This window comes from Enhydra lutris, unplaced genomic scaffold (genome assembly GCF_002288905.1).
Source record: "Enhydra lutris kenyoni isolate GAN:26980312 unplaced genomic scaffold, ASM228890v2 scaffoldscaffold5, whole genome shotgun sequence".
In the NCBI taxonomy this organism is placed as follows: Eukaryota; Metazoa; Chordata; class Mammalia; order Carnivora; family Mustelidae; genus Enhydra; species Enhydra lutris.
In genome coordinates, this window is record NW_019154089.1 from 49592647 (window position 1) to 49610217 (window position 17571).

Here is a 17571-nt window from a genome sequence, read left to right on the forward strand (position 1 = left end):
GAAATACTAAAAGGATCCAAGTTTTATATAAAGGAAGCAACTATAAATCAGTTCTCTGAACAGAATTGAAATGTTATTAATGTTAGAATTACTGTAATTAAAACCAGGTACTTAAAAAATAATTTTACTCATTTCAACCACTATCTGTAAACACTGATTTCAATGTAAGATAATTATATATAAATATAATTAATGACTTATTATATGTTTAAGTTAGATAGGTACTACTCGAAATGTGTTAAAGAAAGCATACAAATGAGGACAATTGTATGTCTTAAAACCTAAAACAATGAAAAATAAAAATAAACAGTAGCTTTTGAAGGTTAGAAAGTGACTTCTGCTACTACCAGCTACAAACTTATTTGCGTCTATGCCCACTCTATCCTTCCTTCCGCTCTCCTGTTACAATTAAAGAGATGTCTTCCTCCTTATATGACTAACTGCACCCGTGTTCATTCCATTACAATACAATTTGAAAATGCAAATTCGTTTGTGGCTCGTCTATTCTATGCCCGTCCTCCCCTCAAGGGCGTAAGCTCCACTCCCTCCCTACGACTGCCCGCACCAAGCAGCAGGGCAGAGACCTATGGTGAGGATAGGAAAACTAATGACTAGCCATAGCCATCTCCTTGAGCCCTTCTTGTGGAGGGGGAAAGGGCTGTTTAGAGCCAGCAGCTCCCAACTTCTAGAGAGTCATTGATCTGCCTTCAGCTCAGGTCATAATCTCAGGATGATCTCAGGATGATCTCGGGATCCTAAGATTGAGACCTGTGGAGGGCTCCCCACTTAGCGAGGAGTCCGCTTCTCCCTCTTCCTTCGCTCCTCCCCACTCCATGTGGGGTCTTCTATCTCTCTAATAATTAAATAAAACCTTAAAAAAAAAAAGGAAGCTCTAATTGATTTTTTTAATGTGCAAAACAAGTGGACACTACATTTTTTATTATAATTCTTTAGAAGATAAAATTCAATGTAAAAAAATAGAAATACTTAAATAAAAGATGTAAAACTCATTAACACTTCTGGTTGTAAAAATCTCTGAACTAAATGATAGGGAAGTTTCTGTTTAAGTACAGTCTACAGTTCCTTTCCTAATTTACTTAAAAGCATGAAAATTAGGAAAATTCTGTCACATATTCAGAATAAAAATACCAGGAGTCTGATTTAACAAAAAGGAGACATAAGATCACAAATCAGAAGGAAAGAGTTTCCTAAAGCAGCAGTTCTCAGATACTCAGATTTCAAGCCACTCTACGATCTTTAAATCTATTGAGGACCCCAAAAAGCATTTGTTTATGTGAGCTCTATGTATCAATATTTACCACAGTAAAACTATAAACTAAGCCATTTTAAAATACTTATTGTTCACTTCATTTGAAACAACAATAAACCAACTATACCTTAACAAATATTTTTAAGAAAAAGATATTTTCAAAAGCAAAAAAATCTGGCAAGAAGAATGTCATCTTTTCTCTATTAATTCTATCATTGGCATCATTTCTGGGTCTATTTCTATGGATTGACATTTTCCCCATTATGGGATGTATTTTCCTACTTCTTTACATATCAGACATCTAGAAAAAGGCAGGTTCATTGAAAAGGGAAAGCAAGATAATTTAATTCTTTCATTTATGAGGTTTCATTCATTCAACTCCCACTTTTTCAATAAAATGATTTCATGTTATAACTCAAAATTTTACATTCGTAATCTTTAAATAACATTAATATAACAATGCAAAAACAGAATCTGTAAGTTAAGTAATAATGATAATGATCTTAAAGCAATACAGTAACTATTTTATGTTCCTTTCTTATCTCAATGTTCATCTAAAAAACAAACTCAGGCCTTCTACTGATATAGAAATAAAGCTAAGGGTAATGAGAAATTTTCCCACACCATAAAAAGGAAAATTGTATTTTAGCTTCATTTCTTTTTTTCACTTATAATGTTCCTCTATCAAAGAACAAGGTTTTAAAGCCAACAATAACAATAAGGGTTGCTATTTTAAATGAAACGGAACAGTTATTTTGATTGAATAGAAATGTCATCATTCTGTTTCTTTAATGCCTTGTAGCTTCTGTGTTATCAGTTCATTGTGCAATTAGTCTTAATACAAACGTATCATGGGTTTACTTTTCCGTGAGAGCCTTGTTATTGAAAGAATCAAATTTTTTAAACTTACTGTTTTAGTGCCATGTTTTAGAGTTATTTCATGTGAGTCAGGGATCTTTTGGACAGGATTCTGAAAAAAGAAAATTCCATGACATCAATGAGTATCCAACATATTGAGGGGACTACATGCCACACTCACAGGAAATAGAATTTTTTAAAATTGCATCACTAGCTTTTTACACAAAGCTTTAAAAAAAGGAAATAAAATTTGTGAGAGTATCTTATTTCTGCACTTCTAGATAGATGATAGTTGTTGAGCTGGTCATGAATGTACCTCAAATCTCAAAAAAGATAAGCCTAAGAAACTTTTTAGGTTGTATGGAACCATAAGCCCTCTCAGCATCCAAATATTTAAAGTCCACTCTTCACTGAAAAAAATGGGCCTAACTTAAAGTGCTTAATTACATAAAATAAAATAAAATCTGTACAGGGTAGATATATATCTTTTAACCCTTAAAAGTTTAAAAAACAAAACACTGCTGCTAAAAATGGCACAAATAAGGAACCGAGTCATTCAATGATTCATTGATTCAATAAGCATGTGTTAAAGTGAGATTATTCCAGATGCTAGGTATCATCAGACATAGCCTGTACCATTCCCCCTTCCAAGAACCATGTGGTCTAGGTGGGGAGATCAATCACTCTAATGCAATATAAGAAATGCTGTGACAGGCAGGAGTTATGGGCAGGATAACTGAGGGAGAGAAAAGATGGATGCATAAATCAGACATAAGGAATCACAGTGATCATCGGAATATGAAGTTTCATTATTTAGTCAAGTTTCCATTATCCAAGAGCTGGGTAATCAGACTAAAATTCTAGAGCCATTACAAATTTATGTGAGGATCTTCCTGCAATTTACTTAACTGGATATGTGCAATCTAATAGACTTCAGTTCCTGTCTCCCCTCATTCTTTAGCACCCTTGATGAATCAATCAATCACTAGTTTTATCTCATCATAAACTTGTCCTCTGCTAAGGCTCTTTCTTCCCAGCACATAAACAACTAACGCGCTTGCCATATTAGACATACATATACACACAAGCAATCTCCCCTATATTTACTGCTATATCATTATCTTTTCCTTTGCAATCAAGCTTCCTTATACAAGTTTTCACTCAAGTGTCTCTGCTTCCTGACACCCTTCTACCTCTACCACTCTAGCATGTGTCCTTTTATTCCTAATGCCCAACACAGTCCTTGGCACTTAAGAGATTGTCAGTAAATACCTCTTGAATAAACAAACAAGTCGCTATAAAGTCAGAACTTAACCTGCACAACTGACCTTTCAACAGTAAGGCAACTACTTAACTATTTCCTCCTTCTTGAAATTGTTCTTTCCTGGGAGGAAGCAGCCTAGACAAGAAGCCAGAAAAGCTAGGGGTTTTATTTCTATGTTTTTTTAAGGTTGAACATTCTTTTTAACATTTTCTTTTATTTATTTAATTTTTTAAAGCTCTATACCCAAAGTTGGTCTTGAATTCACAACCACAAGATCAAGAGTCATGTGCTCTGACTGAGCCAGCCAGATGCCCCAAGAAAACTAAGTTTTTTAAATCTAGCCCTGCCACTCAATAACCCTGTCATAACTGCAGAAGAGTTATGACTCTATTTCCTCATTTATATATAAAAGATAATAGCACCTGCCCTTTAGGTTACTGTGAGGTAAGTGGTTTAAGCCTTATAATGCAGCATTCATCACAAAGTAGGTGCTCAGTAAATGACAGCCACCATTTATTCTAAGGTTTACCTCCTATCTCTCCAGTCATATCATCTTAGTCTATTTCCAGGCTTCTCTTCCTCCTTAACTCGCTAATTCCTACTCATCTTTTAAGACTCAATTCAGATGTGACCTGCTCCTGGAAGCATTTCTCAACATTTCAGACTCGGTTAAATGACCCTTCCATGTACTCCCATGTCTCAGATAAGGAGACAACCCCTCCTTATCTCGATCCAGAATTTATCAAAATCCATTGTAATTTTTGCCCTCTCTCCCTCCCCACCACTCCATAAAAAACTGCAAGATGGACACTTCTCAAAGATTTTGTATATCTATTATTATCTCTGGATCCCTAATCCACAAAACAGGTGGTGAATAGCAGACAAACACAAAAGTGTTTTGGAACTAATTCACAGCCCAATGTCTACCTTGTAGATCACATTAGATTGTACTTTTTAATTTACTTTCAAACATTAATGTTTATGTCCAAAAAGGAGAGCAAGTGCTATCCATCAGATCAGCCCAGTAAGTGACAATATGGGATAACTGAGATTTTCAAAAAGTAAAAACCTTTACCAACCAAATGATTAGATCCCAGGTGAAAAGTAAATTTAAAGTTGCACATATAAGGGTGCCTAACTGGCTCAGTCAGTAAAGCATGACACTCTCAATCTTGGGGTCATGAGTTTCAGCCCCATGTTGGGTGTAGAGATGACTTAAAAAAAAAAAAAAAGTTGCCAATATAGAGAATTAAAGGCACTTTGTTTTAGAATGTCTGCATCTCAGAGATTACTACAGTCTACCACCACCACCACAGTGCAGTGAAGATTAGGAAATGAGAAGACACTGAACAGGAACCCTAACCTCACAGTAACCTAAAGAACTGCTGGAGAGTTTATAATTTATTTCAGTACCAGATGTTACAGCATGGCTTACTCTGCTTTGGAAAAGGGCAGCACATACCTTGATTCCAGTGATACCAATATTCCAACACAAATTCCAAAATAATTTAAAAGTCAAACAAATGAATTCTGGACTATCCCTATATTAGATTATGGAAGCCACTGTTCCTTCTGCAGTTGACAACATTTGCAAGCAATAAAAACTCATGTATAAGTGCTACAAACTCTTGCAAATACAGCAGAACAGCTCAAATGTTTCACTTAGAGAAGATTCTATTATAGTCAGTGTCTCATTTCATAACTAACTAGTTTTTCATCACTTAGGAAACAGAAACACTGTCACTAAGAGGAAGGATGAAAATTACTTCATTGAATTCAATGTACAATGTGCCTATATATAGACAATTTCTGGCATTTAAAATAAAAACTTACAAGAACACAGAACAATTTAGTATTTATATTAGGAGTGAATTAAATGTTTAAATAAATGTTGTTTACATTTAAAATCAAAGTTTTACTGGAAATCATGGAAGGCATAACTCAAGAGGCCCACATAACTGGCACAACTAAATCATCTACAATAGTAGCAATTCATCTTTTGGTAGCATATCATTTGATGGTGACTGTTCTTTTTCCAGAAATTTTCCTAATGACTTTTCGGGATATGGCTTAAGTGTGAAATTTGCTGTAACAGTAAAATATTTTCATGATTTTCATTCCAGGGACATCATAAGCTGCAAGACTTCACTGAAGTCATTTATTATAAGAATTCATAACAAAATCTAGTCTTAATGGAAGAGGAGGAAAGATACCAGCTTTTGTTTTGGTTTGGTCTTAAATGCCAACCAAAGGATTATTTCCCAGGCTCTTTGGTTTGCCCTCAATAACAAGGATCACAAATATATCTGGAATAACATGAGCAGTTTCATCTGACACATACCCTTAAAGTGTTTTCAAAAGACTTGCAAATCAGAAATAACCCTTCTGTGATAAAGTTGCCATAAGTTTAAAAAGTTATAATAGTATGGCCCTATAACGCCTAATCAAAAGTCTACTGAGAAACAAAGATCTGCCACATAGTGGCTATGAATTGTGTGGAGAGAATGAGGACTACCAACCAGGAACTTGCAAACGAATGCTACAGTCTCCCAGAAACCATTTTGTAAATAATTGCCCGTTTGGTATCACAGAAAACCAAAATTAAGAGTCTATTCTAGTATAAATCTGGAGATCCAATAGACTGAATTATTCACCATCACACATTCCCTAAAAAAACATTTATTGAATATTTAATTATATACCAGACACCTGGGACTACAGTAAAAATAAAAAGACTAACAAAGACACTGCTCCTAAGGACTGTCAATCCGGTATAGCAAAACTGACAGGTAAACAAGTAAGCAACAGTGAAATGTTTCAGATGCTATGACAGAAGAACACACAGGGTTCAGTGCTCAATTCCATTTTGCCTGGGGAAGTAGAGGGCGATTAGAAAAGGCTTTAGAAGAGATGCCTGAGATGCCTTTGGAAATACAGAGGTTCCCTAGGTGAATGTAGAGGGCATCCAGGAGAGAATCAGATAAATCCTGACACTTACTAAACTGCGAATATTTTTGCCTGGGTCGAGTTTAAATTGCTGGGCAGGAAAAGGGAAAGGCAGTGAAGAGGCAACCTCTAGAATGAGAGAAAATATCTGCCAATCATATATTTGATAAGGGGTTAATATCTAAAAACACAAAATTGCTACAATTCATCAACAACAACAACAAAACAAACAACCTGATTCAAAAATTGGCACAGGACCCAAATAGATTTCTCCAAAGAAGAAATACAGATGACCAATAAGTAGTACATGAAAAGATACTCAACATTACTAATCATCAGGGAAGTGAAAATCAAAACCACACTGAGATACCAGTAACAGGATGGCTATTATTTAAAAAAAAAAAAAAAGAAAAAAGAAAAAAAGAAATGTGGACCAGGACATACAAAAAATGGAACCCTTTTACACTGCTGGACAGAAATGGGGCAGCTGCTATGGAAAACAGTATGGTAGCTCCTCAAAAAATTTAAAATATGATTCAGCAATCCCACTTTTGTGTATATACCCAAAAGAACTAAGAGCAGGATCTGCAAGTGATGTTTGTACACCCATGTTCATAGCAGCAAGACAACAACCAAAGACAGAAGCAACTGAAGTATTCATCAAGGAAGGGGACACCCAGGTGTCTCAGTCGGTTGAGCATCTGTTTTTGGCTCAGGTCATGATCTCAGGGTCCTGGGATCAAGTCCCGCATCGAGCTCCTTGCTCAGCAGGGAGTCTGCTTCTACTGCTACCCGCTGCTCTCCCTGCTGCTGCTCCCCCTGCTGCTGCTCCCCCTGCTTGTGTGAGCTCACTCTCTTTCTTTCTCCATCTGACAAATAAATAAATAAAATCTTAAAAAAAAGTGGGGGAGAAGGAAATTCTGACACATGTAACAAGGATGAACTTGGAGGGCCTTATGTTAAGTGAAACAAGCCATAAAAGAAAAATACTGTACAATTCCTATGAGGTATCTAGAGTAGTCAAATTCATAGAAAGTAGAATAGTGGTTGCCAGAGTTGGGGAAAGAGGGGAAAATAGGGAATTATTGTTTAATGGGTATAGTTTCTGTACCAGATAAAAAAAAGTTCTGGAGACTGAACATACAACGACATAACACTACTGACCTGTACATTTAAACATTTAAAGATGGTTAAGACTGGAAGGTGATGGGGGGGGCGGGGGGGGAGGATGGGTGAAACAGTTGATAGGGATTAAAGAATATGATGAGCACTAAGTAATGTACAGAACTGTTCAGTCACTATATAGCACACCTGAAACTAATATAGCACTGTATGTTAACTATACTGGAATTAAAATAAAAAACTTAATAAAATTTAATAATTTTTAAATAAATAAAAATAAAAATGGTTAAGATTATCATCTGGGTGGCTCAGTCATTAGGCATCTGCCTTTGGCTCGGGTCATGATCCCAGGGTCCTGGGATCAAGCCCCGTATCAGGCTCTCTGCTCAGCAGGAAGCCTGCTTCTCCCACTCCCACTCCCCCAGCTTGTGTTCCCTCTCTCGCTGCCTCTCTCTGTCAAATAAATAAATAAAATCTTAACAAAAAATTATAAATTTTGTGTATTTAACCTAACTAAAAAATAATTTTCATAGATAAAACCCACATAAGCAAAAAAAAAAAAAAAAAAGATTTTTAATTTTTATGGCCAACAGACACATGAAAAAGTGCTCAACATCACTCAGCGTCAGGGAAATACAAATCAAAACCACAATGAGATACCACCTTACACCAGTCAGAATGGCTAAAATTAACAAGTCAGGAAATGACAGATGCTGGTGAGGATACGGAGAAAGAGGAACCCTGCTACACTGTTGGAGGGAATGCAAGCTGGTGCAGCCACTCTGGAAAACAGCATGGAGGTTCCTCAAAAAGTTGAAAATAGAGCTACCCTATGACCCAGCAATTGTACTACTGGGTATTTACCCTAAAGATACAAATGTAGTCATCTGAAGGGGCACGTGCACCCGAATGTTTATAGCAGCAATGTCCACAATAGTCAAACTATGGAAAGAACCTAGATGTCCATCAACAGATGAATGAATAAAGAAGATGTGGTATAAGGAAAAAATATACAGTGGAAAAAAGACAGTCTCTTCAATAAATGGTGCTGGGAAAACTGGACAGCTATATGTAGAAGAATGAAATTCGACCGTTCTCTTACACCGTACACAAAGATAAACTCAAAATGGATAAAAGACCTCAACGTGAAGCAGGAATCCATCAGAATCATAGAGGAGAACACAGGCAGTAATCTCTTCAATATCAGCCACAGCAACTTCTTTCAAGATATGTCTCCAAAGGCAAAGGAAACAAAATCGAAAATAAACTTTTGGGACTTCATCAAAATCAAAAGCTTCTGCACAGCAAAGGAAACAGTCAAGAAAACAAAGAGGCAACCCACGGAATGGGAGAAGATATTTGCAAATGACAGTACAGACAAAAGGTTGATATCCAGGATTTATAAAGAACTCCTCAAACTCAACACACACAAAACAGATAATCATATCAAAAAATGGGCAGAAGATATGAACAGACACTTCTCCAATGAAGACATACAAATGGCTATCAGACACAGGAAAAAATGTTCATCATCACTAGCCATCAGGGAGATTCAAATTAAAACCACATTGAGATATCACCTTACACCAGTTAGAATGGCCAAAATTAGCAAGACAGGAAACAACATGTGTTGGAGGGGATGTGGAGAAAGGGGAACCCTCTTACACTGTTGGTGGGAATGCAAGTTGGTACAGCCACTTTGGAGAACAGTGTGGAGATTCCTCAAGAAACTAAAATTAGAGCTTCCCTATGACCCTGCAATTGCACTACTGGGTATTTACCCCAAAGATACAGATGTAGTGAAAAGAAGGGCTATCTGTACCCCAATGTTTATAGCAGCAATGGCCATGGTCGCCAAACTGTGGAAAGAACCAAGAGGCCCTTCAACGGACGAATGGATAAGGAAGATGTGGTCCATATACACTATGGAGTATTATGCCTCCATCAGAAAGGATGAATACCCAACTTTTGTAGCAACATGGACGGGACTAAAAGAGATTATGCTGCGTGAAATAAGTCAAGCAGAGAGAGTCAATTATCATATGGTTTCACTTATTTATGGAGCATAACAAATAGCATGGAGGACAAGGGGAGTTAAAGAGGAGAAGGGAGTTGGGGGAAATTGGAAGAGGAGATGAACCATGAGAGACTATGGACTCTGAAAACAATCTGAGGATTTTGAAGGGGCAGGGGGGTGGGAGGTTGAGGGAACCAGGTGGTGGGTATTAGAGAGGGCACAGATTGCATGGAGCACTGGGTGTGGTGCAAAAACAAGGAATACTGTTATGCTGAAAATTTTTTAAAAAATAGTTCATTTAAAAAAAAAAAGAAGATGTGGTATATATATACAATGGAATACTATGCAGCCATCAAAAGAAATGAAATCTTGCCATTTGCAATGATGTGGCTGGAACTAGAGGGTATTATGCTGAGCGAAATAAGTCAGAGAAAGACAATTATCATATGATAATTCCTCTCTGATATGGGGAATTTGAGAGTGGGGGCTTGGGAGGTAGGGAAGGAAAAAATGAAACAAGATGGGATCAGGAGGGAGAAAAACCTTAAGAGACTCTCAGTCTCACAAAGAAACTGAGGGTTGCTGGTGGGAGGGGGGGTGGGGAGAGAGTGGTTGGGTTATGGACATTGGGGAGGGTATGTGATATAGTGAGTGCTGTGAAATGTGTAAGCCTGATGATTCACAGACCTATACCCCTGGGGCAAATAATACATTATATGTTAATAAAAATAATTAATAAAAAAATCATGAAAAGACGCATAGTATTAAGCCTAAATACTTCTTAATGTTCTAATAAACTCTTGGTAAGCTTCAAAATAAATCATTTATCAAATGTTTAAAATCTTCCTCCAAAAATGTAAAACTATAGGTATAAAATATTGCAGGAAGGAAAGACAATTTCCTATCTAATTCTCACAGCTGGTTCCAATCCTTCAATTAGTAGTATTCCCAAACTACCTCTAAATCACCCTCAAACAATTTATGCCCTATTGCAAGCTGCAGCCTTGGAGAGTATTTCTCAGTAACATGACTTAAAAGTACATTGTTAAATAACTTTTTATACTTGTGTGAAGGCTGAAAAACTCAAAAAGGATAGGTCATTCTTGTATTTTTTTTAAACTCCATGACATTATCAATAAACACAAAGATGACAATTTTCTACCCTTATCATACAATAATGGCAGGTAATTACCAAAAGGATTTATACCAAAAGATACATTTATTTTCTAAAGCTACCATGAATATGCACCTTATCATTCCCTGATACCCTAAAATTTTATGTATTTCTGCTCTTATTTGCTATTTCTGAAGACTTGAAATCTAGACAGAATTCTGCAATTAACTCCACTTGTAACCTTCATTAAGCCACTTGATTGTCTAGAACCCTGGATTTTTCACTGATAAAAATGGGAAAATCAGAGGAGGTAATTCATGACATTCTATGATGACATGGTTTACCTTAAAACTTATTCACATCTGAAACTATGAACACTCCCTATGCCACTGAAAAGTCCTTCTCTGACTGCTATCTTTTTCACTTCTCTCTGCCCTGCTCACTACCATAATGTTTCTCTTCTTAGGCTGTTTTTCTTTGAAAACCTTCAATGGTTCTCCATTGCTTTTAGTAGCAATCAATAACTTTTCACAGCATTCACACAGTTTTTGTTTTAGAAATTTTCTGCAACATTTGACTGCTGTCCCAAATTACGTTTAGAAAATTAATGTTTTGAAGAAGTTTCCGGTCAAAGGATACAAACTTTCAGTTATGAGTAAATTCTGGGGATCTAATGTACAGCATGATGACTGTAGTTAAGAATACTGTGTTGCAAACCATAAGAGACTTAATCTCACAAAACAAACTGAGGGTTGCCAGCAGAAAGGGGGTAGGGAGAGGGTGGTGGGGTTATGGACATTGGGGAGGGTATGTGCTATGGTGAGTGCCGTAAAGTGTGTAAACCTGGCGATTCACAGACCTGTACCCCTGGGGCTAATAATACATTATATGTTAATTAAAAAAATTTTTAAATAATTTTAAAAAATTAAAAAATAATAATAATACTGTGTTGCATACTTGAAATTTCCTAGGAGAGTAGATCTGAAGTGTTCTTACCACAAAAAAAAAAAAGCAAAACAAACCAAAAAAAAAATGCCATGTGAGGTGATAGATGTGTTAATTAACCTGACTGTAGTAATCATTTCACAATTTATAAATGTATCAAAACAGCACATTATACCCTTTAAATATATATAATTTTTGTTAATTACAACTCAGTAAAGTTGGAAAATAGATTATTAAAAAAGGGGAAAAAAACTACTGGGGTGCCTGGCTGGCTTGGTCAGTAGAGCATGTGACTCTTGATCTAGGGGATCCTGAGTTCCAGCCTCACACTGAGCAGAGAAATTATTTTTCTTTAAATTCCTTATAAAATTAAAAAGCAGCTTCTTGTAAGATATTAATATCTAAAGAGCCTAACAATAGTCTTATTACTTGCAGTGGTACTTTTCTATATATTACTTATTAATGTGCCTATTAAGAGCCCACCCTCACCCACATTAACCAATTCAGGCAGGAACAGAAGAACAAAGGAGTTGGGCTTGCCAGGAAGAGGGTGGTAGTTTGTGGGAGAGTGTTATAACAGAAATAAAAAGGAGCAACCTGGCTTTCTAGAACCCCTATAATGAAACTCCTCCCTCCCAATCCTTCACCTCCACCCTAAAAAGAAGGCTTTCTTTTACAACTATAAACAAAGGTCCTGGGTTTTACCATTTGCCTTATCCTTAAAAAAAAAAAAAAAAAAAAAGGCCCACCTCCACCATGTCAGTGGCAACAACGTATACATCAATCTCAAATCTTTACAACTTGAATTAATCATCCACTGAAAGCCTCAAATCTTTAGCCTCCTGTCTACAAAGAATAAGTATTTATTAGAATGATTCATTTGAGAAACAAAGCACAGAGTTGTGTGATAACCCAATTAATGTGACAAAGTACTTTATAATTATAACCCATTATAAGGACGAAATTATTATGAGCCTATGGCTACAAAGGTTTTTCCTGAAAGTACGTATTTTAGGAACTATTGGGAGACGCAGTAAAAAATGCCTTGAGGTAAAAAGGTTTCATCAAGTTTCGGAATCTCAGATATGCAGTGTAAAATTATTTCAACATAGGTTATACCATGTTGAGTTATGTTTAGGAATTCATATCTGGGGGGCCTGGGTGGCTCAGTGGGTTTAAAGCCTCTGCCTTCAGCTCAGGTCATGATCCCAGGCTCCTGGGATAGAGCCCCACATCGGACTCTCTGCTCGGCTGGGAGCTGCTTCCCCACTCCCCCTGCCTGCCTCTGCCTACTTGTGATCTCTGTCTGTCAAATAAATAAATAAAATCTTTAAAAAAAAAAATTTGTATCTGTTTTTTAATAAACATTGAGTTACTGCTTGGGCAATCTGTTTCTATTTAGTTAAAGATGCACGGACTTTACTAATTTTAACTACAAAAGGTGCCACAGTATGAGTTAAATTAGGTAAGGACTAATATATTTGGGAAAACAAAAGAACCCTGAGCCATAATAAATTTTTATTAAATTCACCTAACACTGAGATATCTTTATCCTTTTCCTCTGTACAGTTTTTTTTTAAGATTTTTATTTATTTATTTGACAGAGAGAGATCACAAGTAGGCAGAGAGGCAGGCAGAGACAGAGGAAGAAGCAGGCTCCCTGCTGAGCAGAGAGCCCAATGTGGGGCTCGATCCCAGGACCCTGAGATCATGACCTGAGCCGAAGGCAGAGGCTTTACCCACTGAGCCACCCAGGCGCCCCAGTTCTTTTTTTTAAATAAAGATTTTATTTATTTGTCAGAGAGAGAGCAGCAGCCAAAGGGAGAAGCAGGCTTCCTGACAAGCACGGAGCCTGATATGGGGCTCAATCCCAGGATGCAGGATCAAGACCTGAGCCAAAGGCAGACGCTCAACCCACCAACACATTCAGGTGCCCCCTCTGCTACAGTTCTTTTAAAACCTAACAACACTGCAAAATGGATACCGTATCTGATTTGATATAACTTTCCATACATGTAAAAGCATGTACATGCTTCACAACTGTCAAAGGGACAGTGAAAATGAGAAACATCTTAGAAAGTGACCTATGTATATTCTCTGGACAATTATACAATTCCAGCTCTAGCAATTATGCATCCTACTTATCCCACCAAATATGGAATAAACACAGTTTTAACACTTCATACTTGCCATAACGTCTAAAGCCACCACCACTACAACCAAGTGTTTTAAATCGCTCTTGGGCATTTCTTGCTAGAGAACAAAAGCAGACTGTGGAGAGGATAGGAGAAAGGGGAGACTGCATGCAATTTTGGTGGAACGCAAACTGGTATAGACACTCCGGGAAATAGTATGGAGGTTCCCCCAAAAAAGTTAAAAATAAAACTACCCTAGAGTCCAGCAATTGCACTACTAGGTAGTTATCTAAAGGATACAAAAATACAGATTTGAAAGGATATATACAGGCACCCTGATGCTCACAGCAGCATTATCGACAATAGCCAAACTATGGAAAGAGCCTAAATGTCCACCGACTGATGAATGGCTGAAGAAGATGTGGTATGTATATACAATGCAGTGTTACTCGGCCATCAAAAAGAATGAAATCCTGCAAATAAAATGGAAAAAAAAATAAAATAAAATTTTAAAAAATAGGGCACCTGCGTGGCTCAGTTGGTTAAGCAACTGCCTTAGGCTCAGGTCATGATCCTGGAGTTCCAGGATCAAGTCCTACATTGGGCTCCCAGATCCACAGGGAGTCTGTTTCTCCCTCTGACCTTCTCCCCTCCCAGGCTCTCTCTCACTGTATCTCTCTCAAATAAATAATAAAATCTTTAAAAATAAATAAATAAAAATAGAAGAATGAAATCTTGCCATTTGCAACAAATGGATGGAGCTGGAGTATATTATGCTAAGTGAAATAAGCCAGTCAGAGAAAACAAATACCATATGATTTCACTCATATGTGGAACTGAAGAAACAAAACAGATGAACCTAAGGGACGGGGTGGGGGGGGGAGATAAAGAGGGAAAGAAACCATAAGAGACTCAATGATAAAGAACAAACTGAGGGCTGATGGAGGGAGGTGGGTAGGGGGGTACTAAATGGGTGATGGGTATTAAGGAGAGCACTTGTTATGACAAGCACTGGGTGTTGTAAGTGATGAATCACTAAATCTTTTCCTGAGACCAATATTGCACTGTCTGTTAACAAACTAGAATTTAAATTAAAATTTTGAAAAGAAAAAAATAAAAAATAAAGACAATGAAAAGAAACAACTTAAAGCAGGAGAGAGAGCAGAAGTTTAGAAAGAAGTGATATTTGGGGCACCTGGCTGGCTCAGTTGGTACAGCATGCAACTCTTGACCTTGGGATTGTGACTTCAATTCCCACATGATATAGAGAGTATTTAAAAATAAAATCTTAAAAAAAAAAGAACAAAAGTAGATTGTTTACTTGCTATGTCCCCATTAGTGTGTAAGATCCTTGAGACAAGTACAATGTCTTATTTGATCTGTATCTATAATACCTAATAGTATAATATAGGTGCTCAAAATATATCTTCTTAACTGAAGATAATAAAGATTACCTACTAATGACAGCTTGTTTTTAAAAGAAAATAAGTGAAATCTATGAGAAAAAATAATAGGCAATCATATTTTTACTTATCATAATGTGTTTATATATCCCTCTGAAACACAGGGACATATCTATCAATTATCCACATTTTGTAACTACTCTTCAAATTTTTCTGTGTACTTTCAAGATAAAATATTTGAAGCCACAGGCAGACTAAAAGCCATATCTAATAAACACTAAGAATCCCAAAATAAGGAAGACATACGCATTGTCTTCATGAGCTCAGAAGCTATGAAAAGTACACACTTGTAAACAAACAACTGTATCACAATTATCATTTTATCACGGTTGTGACAATAGCAGAAGAAGGCCCTAGGTAAATCATACACAAAAATGAACTCAAAATGTATCAAAGACCAACATGTAAGAATTAAAACTATAAAACTCTTAGAAAAAAACAGGAGTAAATCTTCATGACCTTGAGTTGGGCTTCTTAGATTTGACACCAAAAGCACAAACAACAACAGAAAAAATAAACTGGATTTCATCAAAATTTCAAGTTACTGTACTTCAAAGTACACCATCAAGAAGGTGATAGACAACTCAGAATGAGACAAAATATTTGGAAATTGTGTGTCTGATAAGGGACTTATCTCCAGAATATATAAAGAACTCTGATAACTCAACAGTAGACAAATAAGCCAACTGAAACAGGAAAAAAATCTGAAGAGACATTCCTCCAAAGAAGATATACAAATGGCCAATAAGCACATGAAATAATGCTCAACATCATCGTTCTTAAGGGAAAACGCAGATCAAAACTACAATGAGATACCACTTCACACTCCCTAGAACAGCTATAATCATAAAGACGAACAATAACATGCGTTGGTGAAGATGTGAAAAATTGAATCCTCCTGAGACTACTCGTGGGATTTTCAGTGGTATAGCCAGCTTAAAAACCAGTTCCTCAAAATATTAAACACAATTATCATATGACTTAGTAATTCCACTCCTAGATATAAACCCCCAAAACCATAATATGCATCCATACAAAAACTTCTACACAAATGTTCATAGGTAATGTCCATCAACTGATGAATGAATTAAAAAAAACGCAGTATGTCACACAATATTCCACTGTCTGACAATACTGGCAATAAAAAGGAATGAGGTACTCACAAGTGCTAAACATGAATGAACCTTGAAAACATTATGCTATGTGAAGAAATTAATGAAAAGAACACTTACTGTAGTATTCCAGTAGTATGAAATGTCCAGAACAAATCCACAGAAACAGAAAGTAGATAAGTGATTGCCAGGAATTAGGGGTAGGGTAATGATAAGAGAAGAGGAAGTAAAAGTTAAAGAGTGCAAGATTTCTTTGAGGGAGGAGGAAAATGTCATAAAAGTAGATGGTAGTGATGGTTACACAACTCCATGATTATACTAACTCACTGAATTGTAACACTCACTGAATTGTATACCTGCAAATTGTGAAATTTAATACATATGAATTATATCTCAATAAGCTGTTATAATATAAAATAATAGAGGAATATAACTAACACATAAAGAAGGAGGTATTCAACTCTATTTTCGTGGGTCAATGAAGGTTTTTACAAAAAGAAAACCTTTACAAAAAGAAAATGTTCTCCTTTCACAAGAAGAAAAGCTAGATCCTTAAAACTGAAAAGGTTCAGGCGCCTGGGTGGCTCAGTGGGTTAAGCCTCTGCCTTCAGCTCAGGTCATGACCCAGGGTTCTGGGATCGAGCCCCACATCAGGCTCTCTGCACAGCGGGGAGCCTGCTTCCCCCACATCTCTCTCTGCCTGCATCTCTGCCTACTTGTGATTTCTGTCAAATAAATAAAATCTTAAAAAAAAAAAACTGAAAAGGTTCTTCCCTGATGAAGGAGACAGATCTGTCACAACACACCCCACAAGGACCAATGCTTACAAAGCCTGCCAAGTAAATGGACTAAGTGTTGGCCACCATCCAGAGAGAAGAAAGAGCACACTGGAATGCACGAAAGAGTCAGTCATATGCAAAGATTGTTCATAGTTTATATGGCTGGGGCATGAGTAGGTGGAGGAAAGGGGCAAGAGGTGACTCTTGAGAAGCAGGATGGGTTACAACCAGAGGTAAAAGAGTGTAATGGTTAAGCACAAGGATTCTGGAGCAAATTCCCTACATACAAAAGCTGGCTCCAACATTTACTACTAGGTGGCCCTGGGAAAGTTACTTAGCAGCTCTGAGTATCAGTTTCCTTATCTGTCAACAAAGGAAAACAGTACCAGGAGGATGAAAGGAATTATTTCATCTTTAGTGCTTAGGACATTGCTTCATGAAGTACCCACTGTCAGTAATATTTGGTTCTAGATTTGCTTATTTATTTATCATAAATCATAAATATTTGCTTATTTATTTATCATAAATCAAACAAAAGGAGACTGC

The 17571-nt window shown here is 36.7% G+C and overlaps 1 protein-coding gene across 3 annotated transcripts in view; it reads right to left on the reverse strand.

Annotated features, from left to right (window-relative positions):
• The window catches only part of LOC111141227 (WD repeat domain 70), a 346638-nt gene that overhangs the window by 292424 nt on the left and 36643 nt on the right, over positions 1–17571 (reverse strand). For all 3 annotated transcript variants that reach the window (XM_022493646.1, XM_022493644.1, XM_022493645.1), the window contains one exon: positions 2181–2240. In XM_022493646.1, coding sequence (XP_022349354.1) covers positions 2181–2240 — 60 coding nt within the window. The remainder of the gene's footprint in view (positions 1–2180; positions 2241–17571) is intronic.